Raw genomic sequence first — 19,831 nt, forward strand, 5'->3', positions numbered from 1 at the left:
GAGCAGAATGCGGGGCTCAGCCCAGGGTCCAGTGCTCACCGACAGGCCCCCAGCCCAGGCCCTGACCAGAGCTGGCTCTGTAGGGCCAGACAAATTGCTCTTCATGAGCTGAAACTGGCCTCGGCCTCGCCGGGCCTCCCACCCGGGGCTGCAGTTTGGCTGCCTGACCCTCCCGACAGTCCTGAGTACTGTGCACCCAGGCTGCCCACCCATTCCTTCATGGTTCCTGGACAGGGGGCTTCTCGGCTCCTGCAGAGTCTGCTCATCCTCTTTCAGACACACGAATTCATCAGAACCAAATGCCACTTGGCGTGAACTGAGAGCAGGGTGAGGCTGTCACTTCCTGCCCCAGGTCATGGGGTTGCTGGAAGGTGGAGACAGCCCAGCCCTGGGATCTGTGGGTACTGATTCAAGCCCTAGCTCAGCCCTGCTCCCAGACCGCCCTCCGGGAGCTGCCATGAAGCTCTGCTCTGTTCAGTGTCAGTGTGGTTGCCTGATGGAACCCCAAATGCCAGGGCTCCACTTTACCCCAGAAAGACAGCTTTCTGACAGGTTTTCTCTGGATCCTGTCATCCAGTGTCTCCGCACGCTCCTAGCATCTCTGGAGGCAGCTCGAGCAGCCTGCTGCTTTCCAGGTCTGCGTCTAAAAGGCTGATTGGCTGGTGGAAGGAGAGCCCCAGGTCTCTGGGCTTTGTCTACCGAGCATACAGGGGCCTTGAACCCAGCTCAGCCTGGAAGGTAGGGGTCTGTCTGAGGTCCCTCAGAGTCCTGTCCCACTCCCTTTAGGGCCATAACAGTTCTGCCATGGCAGAAGCCCACCCACCTGCCCCCTTCCCATTCAAGGCCCGTGTGTGTGTGTGTGTGTGTGTGTGTGTGTGTGTGTCTGTGGTGGTGGTGGGGTGTGTGTGTGTGTGTGTGTCTGTGGTGTGCTGGTGGTGGTGGGGTGGCCTTGTGAATTGGTGCCCCCACAGTCCTGATACTGGCAGCAGCTTTAAGTCAGAGCTATCTTGGGCTGTGGCATCTCCTCTGGCACCCGCTGGCTGTCTTAGACAAATTCAAGCCCTGCTGGGTGAAGAGGCCCAAGAGACTCCCTCTGTCCCCATCCCTCCTCGTGGGCCTGTGGGTGTGGCCTGGCTTCACAGGTGCTCTGGGGGTGGCAGTGGTTAAATAAACTTGCTTCTTTATTTTTTAAAACAGATAGTCTTGTTCTCCTGCCCTCTCCACGGCTCTTCTCTGACACAAGTTAAAAACCTCCTCCTAGGTTTCTCAGGGCTCCAAGCCTCAGCTCTCGCTTCTTGCTTTAAGAAGAGAGGCAAGCTCAGGTTCAAGAGCGGGAGGGAGGAGGCCAGAAAAGCCTCGGGGGTAGGAGGGCCTTGGGGGATGACTAATGCCTGGGGGGAGCAAAGGGAGATGGACTCCTGTGGGGAAAGAGGCTGGGATGGCCCTGCTGTGAGGGCTCACGTGTCCTGCCCCTCAAGTCTCCTGGCAGCAACAGGCCTGGCTCTTCATAAGCCATGATGAGGGGTGGGCCGAGGACCCCAGGAGCTGGAGGCAATGGCAGGGAAAAGATCAACCGCCTGTTTTCAGGAGGGGCCGAGGCCACCTTCACCCAGTTGAGACCAGAGTCTGGAGAGCAGGCAAAGTGGGCAGGCTGGAGGGGCTGGCACTCCCACCGCCCCTCCACTCCAGAGGAGGAGAGGGTCTCTGCCCAGAGTGGGTCACTTGGGCCCTCAGGAGCACTGGATGCGGATATGGACGAAGAGCGTGGCTGGGGACAGTGAGGCCCCATCCTTGGAAAGCAGGTGGATGTGGCGGTACCCTGTGGGGAGAGTAGCCATGTGTCAGGTTCTCTGCCCACCGTCCTACAGGACCAGGGCCGAGTGGGGCGCAGAGCACATCCCAACGCTAGGGGCTGGGCCCCCACTCGGGCCTGGCTCAGGGCAGGCTCTCAAAGGAAATTCGCAGCCCAGGTGAACAGGGTCTTGGAGGCCTGGACCCCCATCCCTTTCCATCCCCCCCAACCCACCAACCTTGCTTCAGGCTGTTGAGAGGCAGCGTAAACTGGCCCACAAAATCATTGGGGGAGGTGGTGTCATAATCTTCTACCACGAACCGGACCAGCACCAGCTCCGGAGCCCGCAGCTGGAACTGCAGGGTCTGCCCCCAGCGGGGGTTGAAGCCTAGGACACAGGCATGGCAGTCAGACCAGCTGGCCCCCAGGCCCGCCTGCACCTCCCTCCCTTCTCTGTGTCTGCCCTGCTTCACTCCCACTAGCAGGGCCACCCACCGTTGTTGAGCACGTAGTTGGTCTCCTTTCGAGCACAGTCTGCAGGCACGCCATGGATCTCCACGCGTACCAGGGGGTCCACGATGGAGTTTGGCTTCTCGGCATTCAGCTTGGGCAGCTGCTGTGCAGTCAGCACCTGTGGGGGGACGAAGGGGAGCTTCACTGTGGTCCCTTCCAGGGCCCATGCCTGCCCTGCCCCTCTGCCAGGTAGGCGGCCCCTTGGCCTGGCCACTCCCACTGACCCTCCCTGCACGGGACTCAGAGTACCCTCACACCAAGCCGTCCCCAGGCCTCTGCTGTCTTCCTCCACTTGAGGCTGGCACCCTGCAGATCAGGACCTCTCCAGAACTAGCTCTGACCCCAGGGTAGGGCTCGGTCCAGGCTGCTGACCTGGATGGTGAGCGTAGTTCTGGGGGGTCCAGGACACTCAGGGTCAAAGGTTGTGTCAGGCTGCCGCAGGCAGGCAGGTTTCAGGACGTAGCCACACTGTCCGTTGATGAGGAAGCGCCCAGCATTGAGGTCCATCTCATAACCTGGCGTCTGGAAGTTCAGGGCCACTGTGGACACAGCAGGGTCAGGGCAGAGGCTCTTACTGGCCCTCTCCTCACTGCTTGGTTTCAGGGGCCTCATTGCCTCCCCCACAGACAGACCTGTGGGGACAGGGCTCAGTTCCTCTCTACAGAGGGCCCAGGGTCCTACTGTCTGGGGAGTGCTGCCCCACCCCCACCATGGCTTGAGGGGTGCAGCCAGGGGACCCAGCCCCTACTGTCACTTGTACTTATTCCTGGTATCCCTCCAGGCTAGAGGGTGGGGCTGGGCCTAGGCCTGGGCCAGAGCCGGGGCCCAAGGAAGCCTGGGTTTTCCATACCTACCCCCAAGGGGACCATACTCCCCTCCTTTGGCACAGCTCAACGTCCCTCCAGAATCCACCCTCGTCAGCGTTGACTTAGTGGGACTGCCAGGTGTGTGTGTGTGTACGTGTGTCAGAGGGACACATGGGAGTGGAGGTTTTTAATTTCTGCCTTCATAAAAAATGTGAGACTTTTACACTCATCACTGCTGGGGCCTCCCATGGCTCCCCAGAGGCCACCCCAGAAAGCGGCACCCTGCCCATCCCTGCTCCTGCTGCACCCCAACTCACCCAGCTGACAGCCCGAGTTCCACATCTCCTGGGGGCTGTAGTTGGCCGAGTTCATCCGCAGCCCCAGCGGGTAGACACGGGTCAGCTGGCGGGCATTGTGCCTGACGAAGCTATTCCCTAGGAAGGGCGGAGTTAGGGCGGGGCTGTGACGGCCAGCGGGTGTGTCCCTCACCCAGCGCCAGCGCCTGTAACCTCCCCACCCCCAACTCCAGGGACAAACTAGGAACATGGGCTGAACTCCCCCATCTCTAGCTCCCCTGGCCCAGCTCCTCTTCTCTCTGACCCAGGGGTGGGGGCTGGCATGGGGGCGGGGGCATGGGGGAGGGGCCAGGGCTGGGATGCCGGGGCGGGACACGGGACCTCACGAGTAGGTTGCCGAAGTCCAGAGAGGGGCAGGGACCCCTTCCCGCAGCCTGGCACTGCATCCCAGCCCCAAATCCCCACATTCCTGACTCAGTGCGTCCAACACCTGGCTGACATCCTCCATCTGCCAGCACTCCTCCCACACCCACTCCTCCAGCCAGGCTGTGGTTCCGGGAAGCCTTCCTGTAGGTCTCGCCTCCAGGCTTTTGTCAGCCTGCTCCTCCTGTCTGGAAATCCCTTCCCCTCTTCCCCTGGCTGCTGTCAGGTGTCTTCCCTGCTCAGGAATCCTTCCCCGATCTCACCCTTCCGTGGGACTTCCCCAGCCCCCATCATAGCCTGATGGCTCACCCCACACCATAATTATGCCTCTGTCTGGTCCCCCACCAGGCTGTGAGCGTGGTGAAGGCAGACAGTAGCCTGCGCCCTCCCTCCAGCCACGCCTGGCCTGGTGCTGGGCCCGTGCTGGGCACTCAGCCCCTGAGCCCCTCTCTGGGCTCCTGACCTCTTTACTGCCGCTGAAGGCCTCTCATTCTCCTTTCCAGACCAACTTCAGGATGTCCCGCCCACCAGGAGCCTGCAGGCCTGCACTACCCTCCTGCCCCGGGATGTCCGCCCGATGCCCCGGCTCCTACCTGCCTCTCGGATGAGCTTCTTGGCCTTGCGCTCGCTGAGGGAGCTGACCTGGCAGGGCTGGGGCAGGGTGGGGGCAGGGCGCAGGTTCCGCAGGCGGGTGGCACAGCAGTACACAGCCAGGGCCGACAGTTCCGGGGAGATCTGCTTGGCCTGGGAAATGGGCATCAGCAGGGGTCCGCGGGCTCCAGCCCCTAGGCCTCCTACCTTCCTTCCGGTCCCCACCCGCCCCAAGGTCCACAGTAGTATCAAGCCCCTGCCCAGCCCGGCTGGCCCACCCAGGCCCACTCACCAGCCGCCTCTGTTCTGCAGCCTCTGCCTCCTCCTCTTCCTCCTCCTCTTCTTCCTCCTCCTCCCGGTCAGATAAAATTCGGCCATCCTCACTCCGAACAGCTGGAAGCTTCTTCCCCTTCACCAGGACCCGGCCCTTCAGCTGCTGTAGACGCCAATATGGAAGGATTAAGCCCTCTTGCCCCTATGTCAGTCGACTGGTCAGTCATTCAACTAGCATTGTGTGCAGGGCTGGCAGGGGTGGGGAGCAGGCAAGGAGACACAAAGACGAGTAATGTTTCTAATAGGAAAAAACGGGAAAGAACTTATGAGGCCACCAACGGGTGACTGGCTAATGACGTCCCTCCAAACATCGGAACACAGCAGCCATTAAAATAATGAAGCAGCTCAGGATCGAAAGAAGAGCCCTCTTCAAAACAGATCTCCCACGAAAGAAGCGAGGGTAGAAGATGTAATCACACGATCTTCTTTGTGTAGCATTTGAAAGAGAAGACAGCCATGTACATAGGTATACATGCATGGGAAAATTCTGGAAGGACACACAAGAAACTATTGAAGATGGTTACTTCTTGTGAAATAGGACAGGGGTGGGCCTGAGTAGAGGAAAACCCATTTTTCATTGTATATACTTTTGTACAGCTCGTCGTTTGTTTTTTTTTTTTTACCATATATATGTTATTTTCATGCTAATAAAAAAAAAAATCACATCACCCCCCCACACACACAAAGGTGAACCACCATTCTGTGCATATTTGGGACAGGAATGAGGAAAAGAGTTTTCTCAAGGAGGCAGAAAAAGATAAATGTCCTGAGGGAGCAGATAAAACGCTCTGGGGTTTGGGAGGAAAGAAGAAAGGACCACCTCTAGCCAGAGAGCAGAGGCAGTTTTTAAGGGCGCAGGAAGAGGTCGTTTAAGGGGAGCTACAATTCTAAGAGGTGGCGCCTGGCAAGCGCAGACAGTTGGGAAAGACACTCCAGGTGGAGAAGACAGTGTCAACCAAGGCCTTAGAGCGGGGGATGGCTGAGCCTGTGGGCAGGGAGGTCAGAGCCAAGTCATGGAAGGCCTTGAATGCCAGGTGAAAGGTGGAGGTGGGTCTAGTTGAAAATGGAGGGCAGGAGAATGACAAGACCATGGGTGGCAGATGTCAGATGGACGGACAAGCAGGGGAAGGTTAAGGCAGAGAGAGGTGAGGGGTCCTGAACTAGGGAGGTGGCATGAGCGGGGGTGGATGGAAGACCTCAGTCAGACCCTTCCCCCACCCAGGCAGGGGGTCTGGGAGCATCACCTCTGGGGATGGCAGCTCTTCAGGGTTCTGGGAGTCCAGTGCCTGTGTAACCAGCATGTCCCCCAGGATGGTGCGGAGGTGGCGGGCCATGGCAGCCTGCTGCTCCAGCCCACAGTGGTTCTCAAGGGACAGGATGACAGGGTATGGGGACAGCTGTTGGGGGGAGGGACAGCAGCTCGGAGCCACTCTCCCCTCCCCCCCACCAGGACCCCTGCTCCACCTGGCCCCCAACCCCTTCAGGACAGGCAGGCAAAGGCAGGGCTCTGTAGAACCCACCCTGGGGGGACTGAGTCGATGGGATGTGGGACACACATTGGGGCCAGTGTGTATGTGGAGGGCAGAGGTCAGAACCGGGGCCGCAGGTAAAGGGTGGACTGTCTGGGAGGCTGAGGACGCTGTAGGAATGGTTTTCTTTCATAAATGCTCTTTATATGTTAATGACTTTGACCATGTCTTTTTAAGCTGCAAACTTTTCCGTCCAGCCCATCATTTGTTGGTGATAAGATTTGTATAGCTTGACAGAAATTGCAAGTTTACGTAGACAGCATGGTGAGCTTCTCTTTAATGGCCTACTCTTTGGGAGTCATGATTAAAATGTCCTTCCCTCCTCCCAAAGTTTTCTTCTGGAAATTTTGTGATTTTAATACAGTTACTAAACATGAGGATGGGAGACAGGAGCATCTCAGCTTTATTCTACCCCATTGGCCAAGTGTCCCTGAAGCACTTGGTGAATGAGAGACTCTCCGGGCAGGGGTTTCTTTTGGGAAGACTAAGGACAGCGGGGGTCACTGGGAAGGCGCTGGGGCTGGGGGTCCCGGAAGCTCACTGTGAAGGCGTGGTCACGCACAGCCTGGACCACATCTCGGAATAGGATCTTGGAGGTGAGCGTGTGGCCGTGATAGATGACGGGCTCCCCTCCAGGCCCCTCCCAGCAGTCCAGCTCCACACAGCGACATCCCTGGGCAAAGGCCCTGTGGACAGACAGAATGATGGGCAAGATGTCGTGTGGGTGACATGGAGCAGGGCAATGGACAGGCTGAGCCAGGTAGGCCCTGGGAAGCCCACAGTGGGAGTTGAACCCCATATCCTTCCAAGCTGGACTCCCAGATGTGTTCACCCCACCCTCCCCCACTACAGTACCTAACATAGGCCTCGGTGCTGCTGGGCCCCCCGATCTGAGAGTCGGTCAGGTAGGTGTTGTGGGAGGAGGAGATGAAGTAGTGGGCAAGGGGATGGTCCATGTCCTGGAACACACACATGTGGGCTGGGTCCAGGGCAGCCCCGTTGGGTGACAGCAGGTACATCATGAAGCCATCCAGTGTCATCAGTTCATGCTGCTTGGCTGCAGGGATGGGCAGAAGAAAGCATCAGGCCTAACGAGGGACCCCGGTGTCCAGCCCTAAATGCCCCCAAAGCTCACTCAACTGAGTAATAATGAGCACCTGTCTACTGACTGGACTCTGTAAAAGTTATGTCAATTAATCTTCAACCAAACCCTGTGAGGAAGGTATGTTACTATCCCATTCTAGAGATGTGGCAGCTGAGTCTCGAAAAAGAGAGGTAACCTGCCCAAGATGGCACCCGCAGTCAGTAATAGCAGAGCCCAGATGCCAAGACAGGGCATTGACCCCAGCCCCATCTGTCAGACCCACACCTGTCTCATTGAGCTCATAGGTCTGGATGAGGTGCTGAGCGTGGGCTAGCGTGGCGCCATCCTCGCCCTGGTCCTCCAGGAACTCCCGCAGCTCAGGGGCACTCAGCACATGGTCCTCGCCCGAGTACTTATAGAAGATCTCCTCCAACTCCGGACGTTTCAGCAGCCGCCGCAGAAACTCCTCGATCTCAGTCCCCTCCAGCCGCTCGTTGTTGGAGTGGTCACACTCCTAGAGAGCAGGGGGCAGCAACTCAGAGGAGGGGGATCCTTGGGAAAGCTGGCCTGCACTGACACACTTGTCATCTACCATGGCTGGGAGGGTGGATGTCCCCCATTTCACAGTAGAGAAACCGAGAGCTAGCGAGGCTCCGGGTCTCACTCAAGCTCACACAGCCGGTAAATTGCAGGGCTGGGAGTCTAAGGATGGTCTCTAAGGTTCCCTGCCTGTCCTTCTATACTAAGACCTACCCCAAGAATCAAGATGTTGGGGGAAAACAGTAACCCTGGGGCAGGACTGAGCCCCTGTGCCATAATCCCCCTCATGTGTATACATTACCATCTTCACATTCCCACGTCCCCACTCAGGGCCAGTGGGCAGCAGATAACTGAGGATCCATGTGGAGCAGCCCACATGGAGCTGTCGGCTCAGGTGCTCAGGTGCCACGGCTCTCCTGTCTTTCAGTGTCACAGGCTGGCCACACAGTCAACATCCACACAGGCGTCTGCGATGTGCTCCGACTGGGCCACGGCTGCAGAGCCCACCCCCGTGTGCTCCTGTCTGTGCTCCCACACGTGGGGGGTACATGGTCATGTGTGGAGGAGGGTGTGCACCTGTGCCTGTGAGCCGACTCCTGCCTGGGCTCCCATGTGCAAGCCACGCACGGTCACCTGTGCAAAGGGTGCCCTCCAGACTCAGACAAATGAAAACAACAGCTTCACTGCCTACTTTGGAGGGGTGGGGAGGCCCGAGTCCTCCCTAACCTTGGGCTGTGCCTGCAGGTGAGGAGAGAAGTTCTGGGTTGGCACTCCCATCCTGGCCCAGGGGCCTAGCGGAGGGTAAAAGGGTAACTGGGCCCAGATGTCGCCTTTCTGCAGGGAGAGGCCACTCTCTCCACAAAAGCTGGGGGGAGGCAAGCTGATGACTCAGATGGCGTGGGAGGGCATAGGTCAGAGCGGTGGCCCGCGCCCACCTTGAAGAGGCGGTAGGCATACATGTCATTCATGTCCACGTTGACCATTCTGAGCAGGCTCTTGATCTCCTTGAAGCTCATCTTACTGTCCTGGTCGGAGTCTGCCCGGTGCAGATAGGTGTGGATCCAGGTGTGAGCGCTCAGGAAATACCAGCGACGGGCTGGGCCCCGCCCCCAGCTGACCGGGAACTGACAGGTAACTGACAGGTTCGGCACCACCCCCTGGCTCTGGGGGCTCCCGAGTTAGGGGCTGTACTTTCCCCTCAGCCTGTGGGCTCCCCGAGCCCAGCAGCAGCGTGTCCTCCATGGGATCACCACCCTCAGTTCTGATGACAAAAGGCACTGTCTCAGACTATGGACCCCGTAAGGATGGCGTCATGCCTCCCCTTGGCCTGGGGTCCTCCAGGGGCAGGGCCAGCCCTCCCTCCCGCCTGGGGCCCCCTCCGCCCCTCCCTGGGCAGGATATTGGTCGAGGCGCTCGCGCTGGGTCATGGCGTCGAGGCGCGCGCGCAGCTTGGCCAGGCCGCGCACCCAGCGCTGCGCCTCCTCGGCCGTGGGCGCCGCCAGGTCCAGGTTCTTGCGGCGGCCTCTGAAGGCGATGGTGAGGCAGCGCGCCGGCGCGAAGGCGCCCCCGAAGCGCCGCAGGCCCTCCGACTGGTGGCCCTCGCGGACGGCCTCGATGTGCTGCAGGAAGACTGCGGGAAGGGACGCGACACGCGCGGCCCGGTCAGGGCGGCGGGCCGGGCTCGGGCACTGTCCCCAGCCCGCCCCGCGCCCGGCCGACTCTGACTCACAGATGTGCTGCGACGGCGCGCGCGGGATGCGCCGCTGGAACCACACGCTCAGGCCGTCCTCCTGCAGCCGGTACAGGCGCTCCTTGTGCCACGTGCGCGAGCGGATCTTGCGGAACCGGGAGCCCCGCAGCATGGCGCGCACGTCCTCGTCCTCCGTCAGGCCTGCAGGGGTGGGAAGCCAAGGGACGGCGGGGTCTGCCTCGCCCGGATGCTCCCCCACCCCGCTCCTCTGAGCTGGGAGCTGCGGCCTCCCTCCCCGAGCTTCTCCAGATCCTCGCAGGCCTCGCTTTCTGTCCTTACTGTAACATGCCCCCAGTACCGAGTCTGACTTGAGGCTTTTCAACCCCACGCCTGTGCTTGGTATGCCTCATGCAGGCCGCCCCCAAAGCAGCCGCCTCTGGTGGCCCTCAGGCAGAGCCTGGACTCAGGCCTTGCTAAAGGTCACCCTGTCTGCCACTCTCTCCGTCACAGACGCCAGCCTTCACGCCCAGAATCTGCCACCAGCAGCCTTTCCTCTTGATGTGAAACCCTGACCATCAAGAACACAGTCCTGCTATCTAACCTAAATCTCTCTTGCTGCAACCCAAGCTCCTCACCTCTGCTTTCCCAAAGACAAGGGAGGACAGCCAAGGCCACTCGGGCTCCAGGGTCACAGGCCCAGGACTCCAGGACCAGCCCTGCCTGGCCAGCCTGAGGCTGATCTGCAGGTGCCCTTCTTGTGCCCTGGGGGGGCCCAGCTGAAAGCACAGTCTCCTGTCTCATTTGGCACTACCCCCTGCCAGCCACTGTCACAGACCCGTGCAACCGCCCAGCCTGCGTGTGTGCTCTGGTCACAGTGTTTGCCTTCCTTAGTAAGACACAGTGCTCACGGAGTACGCACTGCACGCCAGCCCCTGCTCGTGAATTAACTCACGAGAACACAGGCACAGAGAAGTTTCAGGAACGTGCCAGAATTCCATGGCTAGGGAGTGGTGGATGCAGGTTTCAGCCCTGGGGGTCAGGCTGCCGCACCATCGCCCTTGGCCACCACACTGAACCCCTCTGTTCCTGCTTCTGTCTTCCTCCCGCTCCCCTCTCTACCACCACCCTGGGTAGGGCGAGGTAGGAAAGAGCAGAATTTATTTATTATTTTCATTCAATTTATTTAAACTAAAAAACCACAAACCATTCACCCACTTCTCCTACTCCCCACCCCCCACCTCTTGCAACCACTAATCTGTTCTCTGTATCTATGAGCTTGGTTTTTAAAAATGTATTTATTTATTTTTAGATTCCACATATAAGAGAGACCACATGGTATTTATCTTTCTTGTCTGACTTATTTTCACTCAGCATAATGCCTTCATGCCTTCCAGGTCCACGCATGTTGTTTAAATGGCAAGATTGTATCTTTTTGTAGGGCTGAGTAGTATTCTACTGTATATTTCTACCGCATCTTCTTTATCCATTCATCCATCGATGGACACTTAAGTTGTTTTCATATCTTCGCTATTGTAAATAATGCTGCAGTGAACATGGAGGTGCATATATCTTTTCAAGTTAGCATTTTCATTTCTTCAGATAAATACCAGAAGTGGAATTGCTGGATCATATGGTAGTTCTATTTTTAATTTTTTGAGGAGCCTCCATACTGTTTTCCATAGTGACTGCATCAATTTACATTCCCGCCAACAGCGCACAAGAGTTCCCTTTTCTCCACATTCTTGCCAACGCTTGCTATTTCTAGTCTTTTTGATAATTGCCATTCTGAGGTATGAGATGATATCTCATTTTGGTTTTGATTTGCATTTCCCTGATGATGAATGATGGAGAGCATCTCTTCATGTACCTGCTGGCCATCTGTATCTCTTCTTTGGAAAAATGTCTATTCAGATCTTCTGCCCATTTTTTAATCAGATTGTGGTTTTTTTGCTATTGAATTGTAGGAGTTCTTTATATATTTTGGATATTAGCCCATTATCAGATAGACAGTTTGCAAATATTTGTGGAAACAGCAGAATTTAAATTCTGGGGTCTGGGGAGTCAAGTCCCAACTCTGTCACTTCCCAGTTACGTGGCCTTGGTGGCACTAACCTGTGACTGCTCTAAGCCTCATGTTCTCTATTCATAAAGTGGAGACCACAGTAGTACCTGCTGCAAAAGCTGACATTTGGTCACGACACTGTTCATCCTAGTGATGACACACCCTGCTTGGGTTCCCCTCAGCAGGGGTCAGAACCAAAGGTTTATGAGCCAGGGGACAATAGGAGGGTGGAAACCAGGCAAACTGTAGGGTCCACGCCCTTTGGAAGAAGGGGGGTAGCCAGGGGTGGATGATGGCCCAGAGTTTCCAGAGAACCGGAATTTGGATTTGTATGTGAAGCCTCCAGATTCTTCAATGTTGGCAACAAAATCAAACTGAAACCAAAAAACCCCCAAACACCATTGTGTGGGCCAAAGGAAACAGGACAGTGGGTCCTTCTTCCTCCCTTTATTTAAAAAAGTCCCCAGTACCAGGTTTGGCTTCAGGCTTTGTGGCCCCAAGACCCCTGCTTGACCAATTACAAATGCTGACCTAAGGAATCAAGTCTAAATCCCTAGGCCTTCCTCTCTCACTCTCTCTTGGAGCCTTTGTAACATCTCCCTTCCCTTCCTCACACCAGATTCCTTCAAGAAGCAGCTCAAACACCATCTCCTCCAGGAAGCCTTCCTTGATTTGTCCTCAAATGGGAGTTGTCCCTTCCTGACCACCAACAGCACATTTTACTTGGATTAAAACAAACACCGCTCTAAATTGTAATTGCAGGGGTCTTTAGTAAACCTGAAGGCAGGGATGAGGTCTAATATCCTCACCTCAGTGCTTATCCCAGAGCCAGGCTTGCAGCCAGTGTTTTCTGGAAGGAGAGGCAGATGGACAGACATCTGGGGGACTAAGTGCATTCTACCCGCAGCCCTGCCCCATCTGGCCCAGGTTCAGGGCAGAGGCCTTGCGGGTCAAGGTTTCTCAGCCCTGGCTGTGCATCAGAATCACCTGGGAGAGGCTGCAAGCCCCACGCCCAGAGACTCTTGTCCAGCAGGCGTAGCTTGGGGCTTGGGTGTCTGTAGGTGTAGAAACCTCCCTTGTGACTTTGAGGGCGACCGCGACTGAGAATCAGGGTCTCAGGGGCAGAAGGAGAAACACAAATCCTTAGGAGGCTATGGTCCCCTTGGGGCCAGCCCGTGGCCCTAAAGGCTCCAAGGGGTCTCTTGGGGTTTAGACTGTGGCCCTCTGGAAGGGCCAGTGCCCACTTGGTACCCCCTAGCCAGGAAGGGGAGGTGGACAAAGAGCTGGAATGTGGCAGACACTAGGCTGAGAGACTCACCAGCCCCTCAGCCCCCTGTCCCCACATCCAGGCAACCTCTGGATTCTCCTGTCCTAAGAAACAATGGGGTGGGGGGCAGGACAGTCAGGGGATCCTGCAGTGCCACCACGACTGAGCCCACCCCTCCTCCACCTCCTTAGCTGTGGGAAAGGGGACCCCTCGTTCCCATGACAACCAGGCTCTGCAGCTGGGGCCACCTCCCCTAACCCAGCCAGCTGTCTGATGCCAAGCCCACAGTTGAGGGGGTGGGAAGGAGGGGGGCTGGTGAATGACTAAGGCCGGAAATGGAGGTGAGTCACTGAGGGCCTGCTTTGTCCAGAATCTTCTGCAAACAGGACATTGAGACTGGCAGCCTGAACTCGACTGGCCCCCCACTGGGGCAGAGTCCCAAATTGAGAGGATACCTGCTCCTGGCCCTCACCCCTAGGAGCCTGTTGGAGTGAAGGGGTGACATTCCAGTATGCCCACTCAACCGACACTGGCCCCTGGGTCACACCGCCCCTTGGACTACGCTGTCCCCCAACCACACTCCCAGTGGAAAAGCCAAACAGAACGAGGGTGCAGAGCCGGGCTGGGCCAGGGGCTGAGTCCTGGGGCAGGGGTACCTCTATTTCCACATTGCTTGAGCTTCTGAACCCTGGGGTGGTGAGGGGACTGAGATGTCAGACAGGAAAGGCAGGACCAACACAGGTAAGGGGTGAGGTCAAGAGGAGGGCCCAGGCCCTGGGCAGGGATGCCGAGAGGGGCCTGGCTCTCTGCCAGCCCCCAGTGAACACCTATAGGTCCTGCCAGGCCCAAACCCACAGATATTTCCTTGACCTCATTCCTACCTGCTCAGAGCAGGTGCACAAGCTGCCTGCCTGAGGTTTCCAGGTTCTCGATCTATCCTCTCTGCCTTGAGCCTGGAGCTGGGCTGGGCCAGTGCCATGGCCACATCGACTGAGAGGGTGGGGAAGCAATCATGAAGGAATAGCAGTAAAAATGAGGATGAACAACAGCCAAAAGGTGGGAACAACCTAAGTGCCATCAACAGATGAATAGATAAGCAAAACGTGGTATATACACATACAACAGAATATTATTCAGCCATAAAAAGGAGTGAAAGCGGATCTATGCCACAACATGGATGAACTCTGACAACATTATGCTAAGTGAAATAAGCCAGACCCCAAATGACAAGTATTGTAGGATTCCATTCATGTGAGGAACCTAGAATAGTCAAATTCTTAGAAACAGATTATATGTCACTTAGATCTCAATTAAAAAAAAATCAGAGACAGGAAGTAGATTAGAGGTTACCAGAGGCTGGAGGAGGGAAGAATGGAGAATTACTGTTTAATGGTTACAGAGTTTCTCTTTAGGGTGATGAAAAGTTCTGGAGACAGATAACACGACCTTGTGAACGCACAACATTGTGAATGTAATTAATGCCAGTGAATTAGCCACGTAAAAATAGTTGAAATGGCTAATTTTATGTTATACCTATTTTACCACAATTAAAGAAATTTAGTAATGTATGATGCCAGAAACCACTGTACATTTTAAATGGGTGAATTGTATGGTATGTGAATTAATTCTCAGTAAAGCTCTTAAAGAGGCACAGAGCAGATGACTTCTCCAGGGTTACCCAGTCGGTAAGTGGCGGAGCTGGGATGCATTGAGAGTTGGGGGGCCTGACCCCAAAGGGCTGTGTGTAGCTTGAATGAGCTAAGCACATAGGCACTCAGTTTAGGGCCTGGCCCACAGCAGGCACTCAATAAATGATCATAAAGGGGGAAACCGAGGCAGTGCCCTGGGAGGGAAGAATATTCCACTACATCTGTCCTCCTTGGTCCCCTGGCCTCCAGCTGGGCCTCTCTCCGGGCCAGCTGGGCTCAGACACCTTCCCTGAGCCGACTGCTCATCTCAGCCCCCAGGGAGGGCCAGGAGGTGGTGAGGAACAGGCAGGCCCACAGGTCCCCACCTACCACCTTCAGCCTGGGCGGTTTGGGCTGTGTGGCCTGGGGCCTGAGTAGTTCTGTCTCAGTGGCCAAGGCTGGGGGCAGGAAACTGTCTCAATGGCAAAGCTGTAAGGGGCCACGGGGAAGACCACATCCATCTCTGACCCCAAATCCTACCGTTTTCACAGATGGGCCACTGAAGCTCAGCGAGGGCAAACCGTGTATGCTGAAAGCAGTGTGGATGGCCCAGGACAGGGATGGACCCACAGCAGGGGCTGCGTAGGGGTGGGCAGAGGCCAGAGCAGGCCGGTGAGGGGGTGAGGGAGGGGTGAGAGGTGCTATGTGGTCACAGGGCATGTAGATGGAGGGATAATATGCAGAGGGCAGGGTGTGTAAGGAGTGGTAGGTCTCCAGTGAGGGTGTGTGTAGGGTGGTGTGTGCACATAGGATGTGTGTGCTGGTGTGTGCGTGTGTGTGTGTGTGTGTGTGTGTGAGAGAGAGAGAGAGAGAGAGAGCCAGCGCACATCAGGACGGGCACGCGGGGCTCCAGCAGGAATGCGAGACATGCAGGCAACAGCGGCAGCGACAGCTTCATGCCAATGGGGGAGGGGAGGAAGAGCAGCTTTTCCTGGTGGCTGGGGCCATGAGGCTCTGGGAGGGGATACACAACGAATGGCAAGGGGTCTCAAACACCTTCCCACCCGAATCCTCTAGCCAGCAGGCAGCCCCGGCACCTCAGGTACGGAGCGTGTCCCCCTTGCCCCAGCTGGTTGCCACACCCAAGGCTGGAGCCCAGAGGAGCTCAGCGCCAAAGTCCATAACATTCCTTGGAGAATCAACAAAGTCAGGAAAGCAGGCGGTGTTTCCCCTGGCCCGGGGCTGGACACAGTGAGATGAGGTGACAGCCCCCTCCTCGGCAGGGCCAGAACGGGCATGAAACCTGTTTGGGGGCAGAGGTCGCAGCAGGGGTGGTAGGAGGGCTCCCCAGAGCCCTTGAAGGAGGAGAGGTGAGGGGGGGCCCACAAAGCATGACAGAGCCAGCCCCCTAGTCCTGCCTGGCATGCCCCTGCTTAACCAGGAGGGCTACCCAGGCCTCCCCACCCCCTAGGCCAGGCACCTGCCAGGCGGGGGGCTGCTCTGAAGACCCCCACCTGCGAGCTCCACTCACCCTGCAGGAGACATCCTGGGCAGGCCATCCGGGGAGCCCCGAGAGCCCTCTAGGCCTGTGGCACTTGGTGGCGCATGTAGGCCAGGGAGCGGGATTCTGCCTACTCAGTGCTCTGCTCACTGGGAGGCTTAGGGGCAGGGTGGAGCCCCAGGGGCACAGGCAAGGACAGGGGCTCTGGGGAGACAGGAGTGCCTGATAAAATTCAGGATGCCCAGTTAAATTCAAATTTCAGATAAACAACCAATATATTTTAGTATATGAGTATGTCTCAAATTATTCATTGTTTATCTGGAATTCACATTTAACTAGGCATCCTGTATTTTTTTTGGCAACTCTGTGAGGACACCCCTGGAAGCTAGCAGGGCCACCAATGGGGGAGGGGAGTAGCAGGCCCCTCCCAGACATAAATCCCTGGTTCATTGATTGTGTTATGAGCCTGGACTCTGGCCCAGTCGGCCTGGGTGCAAATCCTCTCTCAGCTATTTCCCAGCTTGGAATCCTCAGTGTTACTGAACGTCTTGGAACCTCAGTTTCCTCACTTGCAAAATGAGGCTGATGGTGCCACCCGCCTCATATGACTGTGAGCGTTAAACGGCTAACACGTGAATAGCGCTTGCACAGTGTCATAAAGGGGGTCGTAGTGTCCATTAATCCCAGCAATAAAGAGCCATCACTGAAAATGAGGCTCTCAGGGCAGCAGACGCTGCAGCTGGGGACTTCACACCCTCAGCCTGGAGTCTGTCATCTGTAATGTGAGGACAGTGCAGCACCACCCTCAGGGGTGGCCCAGGATTACACAGGATCCCACCTGGCCTACCGCAGGTGCCCGCGGTCTCCTCCCCTCACTCAACCATTCCCTGGCCTCCTGGGGGCAGGGGCAGGAGAGGAGCAGGACCCCAGGCTCCACAAATGACTCCACACGCGGGGTGCTGCAGTTTCCCCTCTTCCCCCCAGTATGGCCCTAGAGGCCCTTTCTTTTCCTTGGGCCCCTCTGAGCCCTTGACCTCTGAGCCACTCCCTGCCTTGTCTCTTGATCTGAACTGAAATCAAATCTGTTCTCTGTTAGCCTAAGGGGTGTGGCCATGGCAGTGATAGGACACAGGAGGGGCAGCTACCTGGGTGGTAGGCCTAGGCCTTGGCCTTGATAGCCTGAGGGGCTGGGCCTCAGGACACCTGGGTTGCCTCTCCACCCTGTTTCTGGACGCAGAGCAACCTGGGGAAGGGGCATTCTTCTCTTGGCAGTCACTCACTCAGCAGGATGGTGGCCCAGATGACATTATGACACCCACATAGTTCCCAATAGTGTCACTGTGATGGGATGCGTGGAGCAGCCGTGCGGCCTTACTCAGCCTGGGCTCAGCTGTAATTATTTGTCTACAAGTGTCACCTGCTACTAAACTGTGTGCTCCCCGAGGGCAAAGTGCTGTGTTATTCATTTCCGTAGCCCCAGACCCTGGCACGGCACCCTGGCACACATACGGGGCTCAGCAAACGTGTGCACAACGAAGAGGCGGACAGGTGCGCCGGCACATCCCCTCAGCCCTCCCAAGGAATGCGTAACCCCTGTGGCGGGTGACTCCCGGGGTGGCTTCTCTGGTCCAACACTAGCCCTTGGCTCTCTCTGGGACACCTCAACTCCCACAGCCTTCCTCCTCTCCCCAAACACCACTGCCCAGAGAATGACATGGCCACCCACCAGAGACGCCTTTTGGATCCTGCCGACCGCAGAGTCCAGCCCAATCTACCTCCCAGGTGGTTCTGGAATCCATCTTGGCTATACTGCCCCAGTCTGCTCCCATCACAGCCTGCCGAACTGGCTCCTCGGCCTCCCTCCTACACTCTCCCTGTTGCACCCCTGCCTTGGTCCAACCTGCCCCTACTCTGCCCACCTCCTGCCTGCCTCCTGTGCCTGGGGCCTTTGCGGGGTCCCTGCTGCCCTCCAGAGAAAGTCCACAACTTCACCAGGAGGGGCCTGGAGGGTTTGGCCGCACCTGCCTCTCCCCTTTGGCCTCACTCCAGTCTCCTCCCACCCCTGGCTCTGGGGTGCAGCCGGGGTCCTCGCTGGCTCCTGGCATCTCCCTTGCTCTCTCCCTTCACAGTCCAGTTTCTCTGCTTCCTTGTCTGCCCTCCTTGCTGGTGCTTCAGCTCTGTAAGGGCCAGGACTGTGTCCGTCTTGTTCGTTGCTGAATCCCCAGGGCAGAGCATAGGTACTCAAATGTTTGTTGAATGCATGCATGATTGGTGGAGGGTAGGACAGAGATCATGTCTTACATCCCTGTGAGGAGAGTGCCAGGCTAGGTGCTCAGAATATAGTGCTCAGTAATTTCAGGTCAAATGAGTGAGAGGAGGTAGAAGTAAGAACAGGGTGTGGGGGCAGAGGCAAAGAGAAGCGTGGTAATCAAGACCTCTGAATTCTGCCCCAAGATTCACACAGGTCTCCTGGGCAGCCCTGCCTGTCTGTCCCTGAGCCCCACCCCCACGTCTCCATCTTAACTTTCTACCAGCAGCAGCTCCAGTACACCACTGCAGTCTCACGGCACTTTACATTTCATAAAATATTCTCACAGACACATCCTCTCATTCATTCAAGCCCCTCAACCACCCAGTCAGTCCCACTTGGCCAGGGTCTGAGATGGAGCACAGCCTGCATGCCAACCACACTCTGCCCTTTACTAGCTGTGTGCTCATAGACAAATTCCTTGACTTCTCTGAGTCAGTTTCCTCATCTGTGAAATGGGGATTATCCCACCTGCCTCTCAGGAAGGTGAAGAAGACTGAATGACACCATATGCGGAACCTCCCAGGGCTGGCCTGTCTCTGGGAGATGTCTCAGGGAGATGCTTAATGAGCCACAGCTACATTCCTTCCCCCCAGTGACCTCCCTCAAATCTGAGATGGAAACTCTGGCTTTCTGACTTCAAGGGTAGTGTTCTCACCAGTTAGACCAGTCCTACCAGTGCTTTGTGGCCCTAAAGGGGCTTCAGGGTTGGAGGCCTGGCCTGAGAGGCCAGCCTCTGCCACAACCCTCACACCCAGGCTGTTCTGAGGCATCTACAGACGCTAGAAGGCACATGGTGTTGGGGAGGCGGGTGAGGGGCACCCCCAGCCTGTCTCTTCCCCTCCGCTCTCCGGGTCCTTAGGGACCCTAATTCACACCCCTCGCCCAAACTCCCGCTCCAGCACGCCCCGCGGGCGCCTCCCCCCGGTGGGAAACAACGGCCATCCTGGGCACCTCGCTCGGCCGGGAATCTCTGGTGACCCCAGATGCGACCCTCAGCTGGACCGGTGCTGGCATTCCATCTGTCGCCATACTCCCCACACCCCCATCCAGCCTGGGAAACCCACGAAGAGCTCGCGGGGACACCCCGCCCTACCAGGCTGCGCCTCTGGAGACTGTCCGCACCTCCCCACGCCCCCGGAACGGCCCCTGCCCATCACTGACCCATCTTCTTCAGCGCCCGCAGTCCGGGTCTCTTGGTGCCGCCGTCCGGGGGCGCTGGCGGGGACGGGAGCGCGACCGGCGCTGCGACCTGGGCCGACACCGGGGGCTCCTCGGGCCGGCGGCGGCTGCTCCTCCAGCGGCCGCACAGCATGGCTCGGTGGGGCCGGGGCCGGGCCCGGGGTCTGCGCGCGGGGACAGGGCAGCGGGGGCGCCGCTCGGGCCCGGCCCCAGCTCTGCGCGCGATCCCGAGCGAAGAAACTTAGCGGCGCCGGGAGGGAGTCGGGAAGAGGAGGTGTCGGGAGGA

General features: G+C 57.4%; 1 protein-coding gene across 3 annotated transcripts; it reads right to left on the minus strand.

The window, feature by feature from the left end:
* Positions 1-1,163: 1,163 nt before the first annotated feature.
* Positions 1,164-19,824, minus strand: PLCD3 (phospholipase C delta 3). 3 transcript variants are annotated; one of them, XM_014849398.3, is made up of 15 exons: positions 19,528-19,824; positions 9,637-9,798; positions 9,309-9,537; positions 8,843-8,972; positions 7,653-7,881; positions 7,139-7,340; positions 6,825-6,969; positions 5,999-6,118; positions 4,714-4,857; positions 4,424-4,574; positions 3,429-3,545; positions 2,678-2,844; positions 2,288-2,423; positions 2,031-2,180; positions 1,164-1,819 (listed from the first exon to the last, which is right to left on the minus strand). In XM_014849398.3, the coding sequence occupies exons 1-15, from the start codon at positions 19,676-19,678 to the stop codon at positions 1,731-1,733; spliced, it is 2,322 nt and encodes a 773-aa protein (XP_014704884.2). In that variant the 5' UTR covers positions 19,679-19,824; the 3' UTR covers positions 1,164-1,730. The 3 variants fall into 3 exon arrangements, with proteins under 3 accessions (XP_014704884.2, XP_014704883.2, XP_070339483.1); XM_014849397.3 differs by having other exon boundaries at positions 5,999-6,151; positions 19,528-19,823; XM_070483382.1 differs by lacking the exon at positions 19,528-19,824 and adding an exon at positions 16,086-16,158 and having other exon boundaries at positions 5,999-6,151.
* Between the last annotated feature and the right edge of the window lie 7 nt (positions 19,825-19,831).

The sequence above is a fragment of the Equus asinus genome, chromosome 13, assembly GCF_041296235.1.
Source record: "Equus asinus isolate D_3611 breed Donkey chromosome 13, EquAss-T2T_v2, whole genome shotgun sequence".
Classification (NCBI taxonomy): Eukaryota; Metazoa; Chordata; class Mammalia; order Perissodactyla; family Equidae; genus Equus; species Equus asinus.

Bases quoted from the DNA above. Each gene is read 5' to 3' on its own strand.
- PLCD3 (XM_014849397.3), bottom strand. From the start codon at position 19,678: ATGCTGTGCGGCCGCTGGAGGAGCAGCCGCCGCCGGCCCGAGGAGCCC. The intron at 8,973-9,308 runs ATATCCTGCCCA...GAGCGCTCACAC, and splicing joins CAGCGCGAGCGCCTCGACCA to CTGGATCCACACCTATCTGC. The intron at 4,858-5,998 runs GTGATGCTCCCA...TGGCGTCTACAG, and splicing joins AAGAGCTGCCATCCCCAGAG to CAGCTGAAGGGCCGGGTCCT.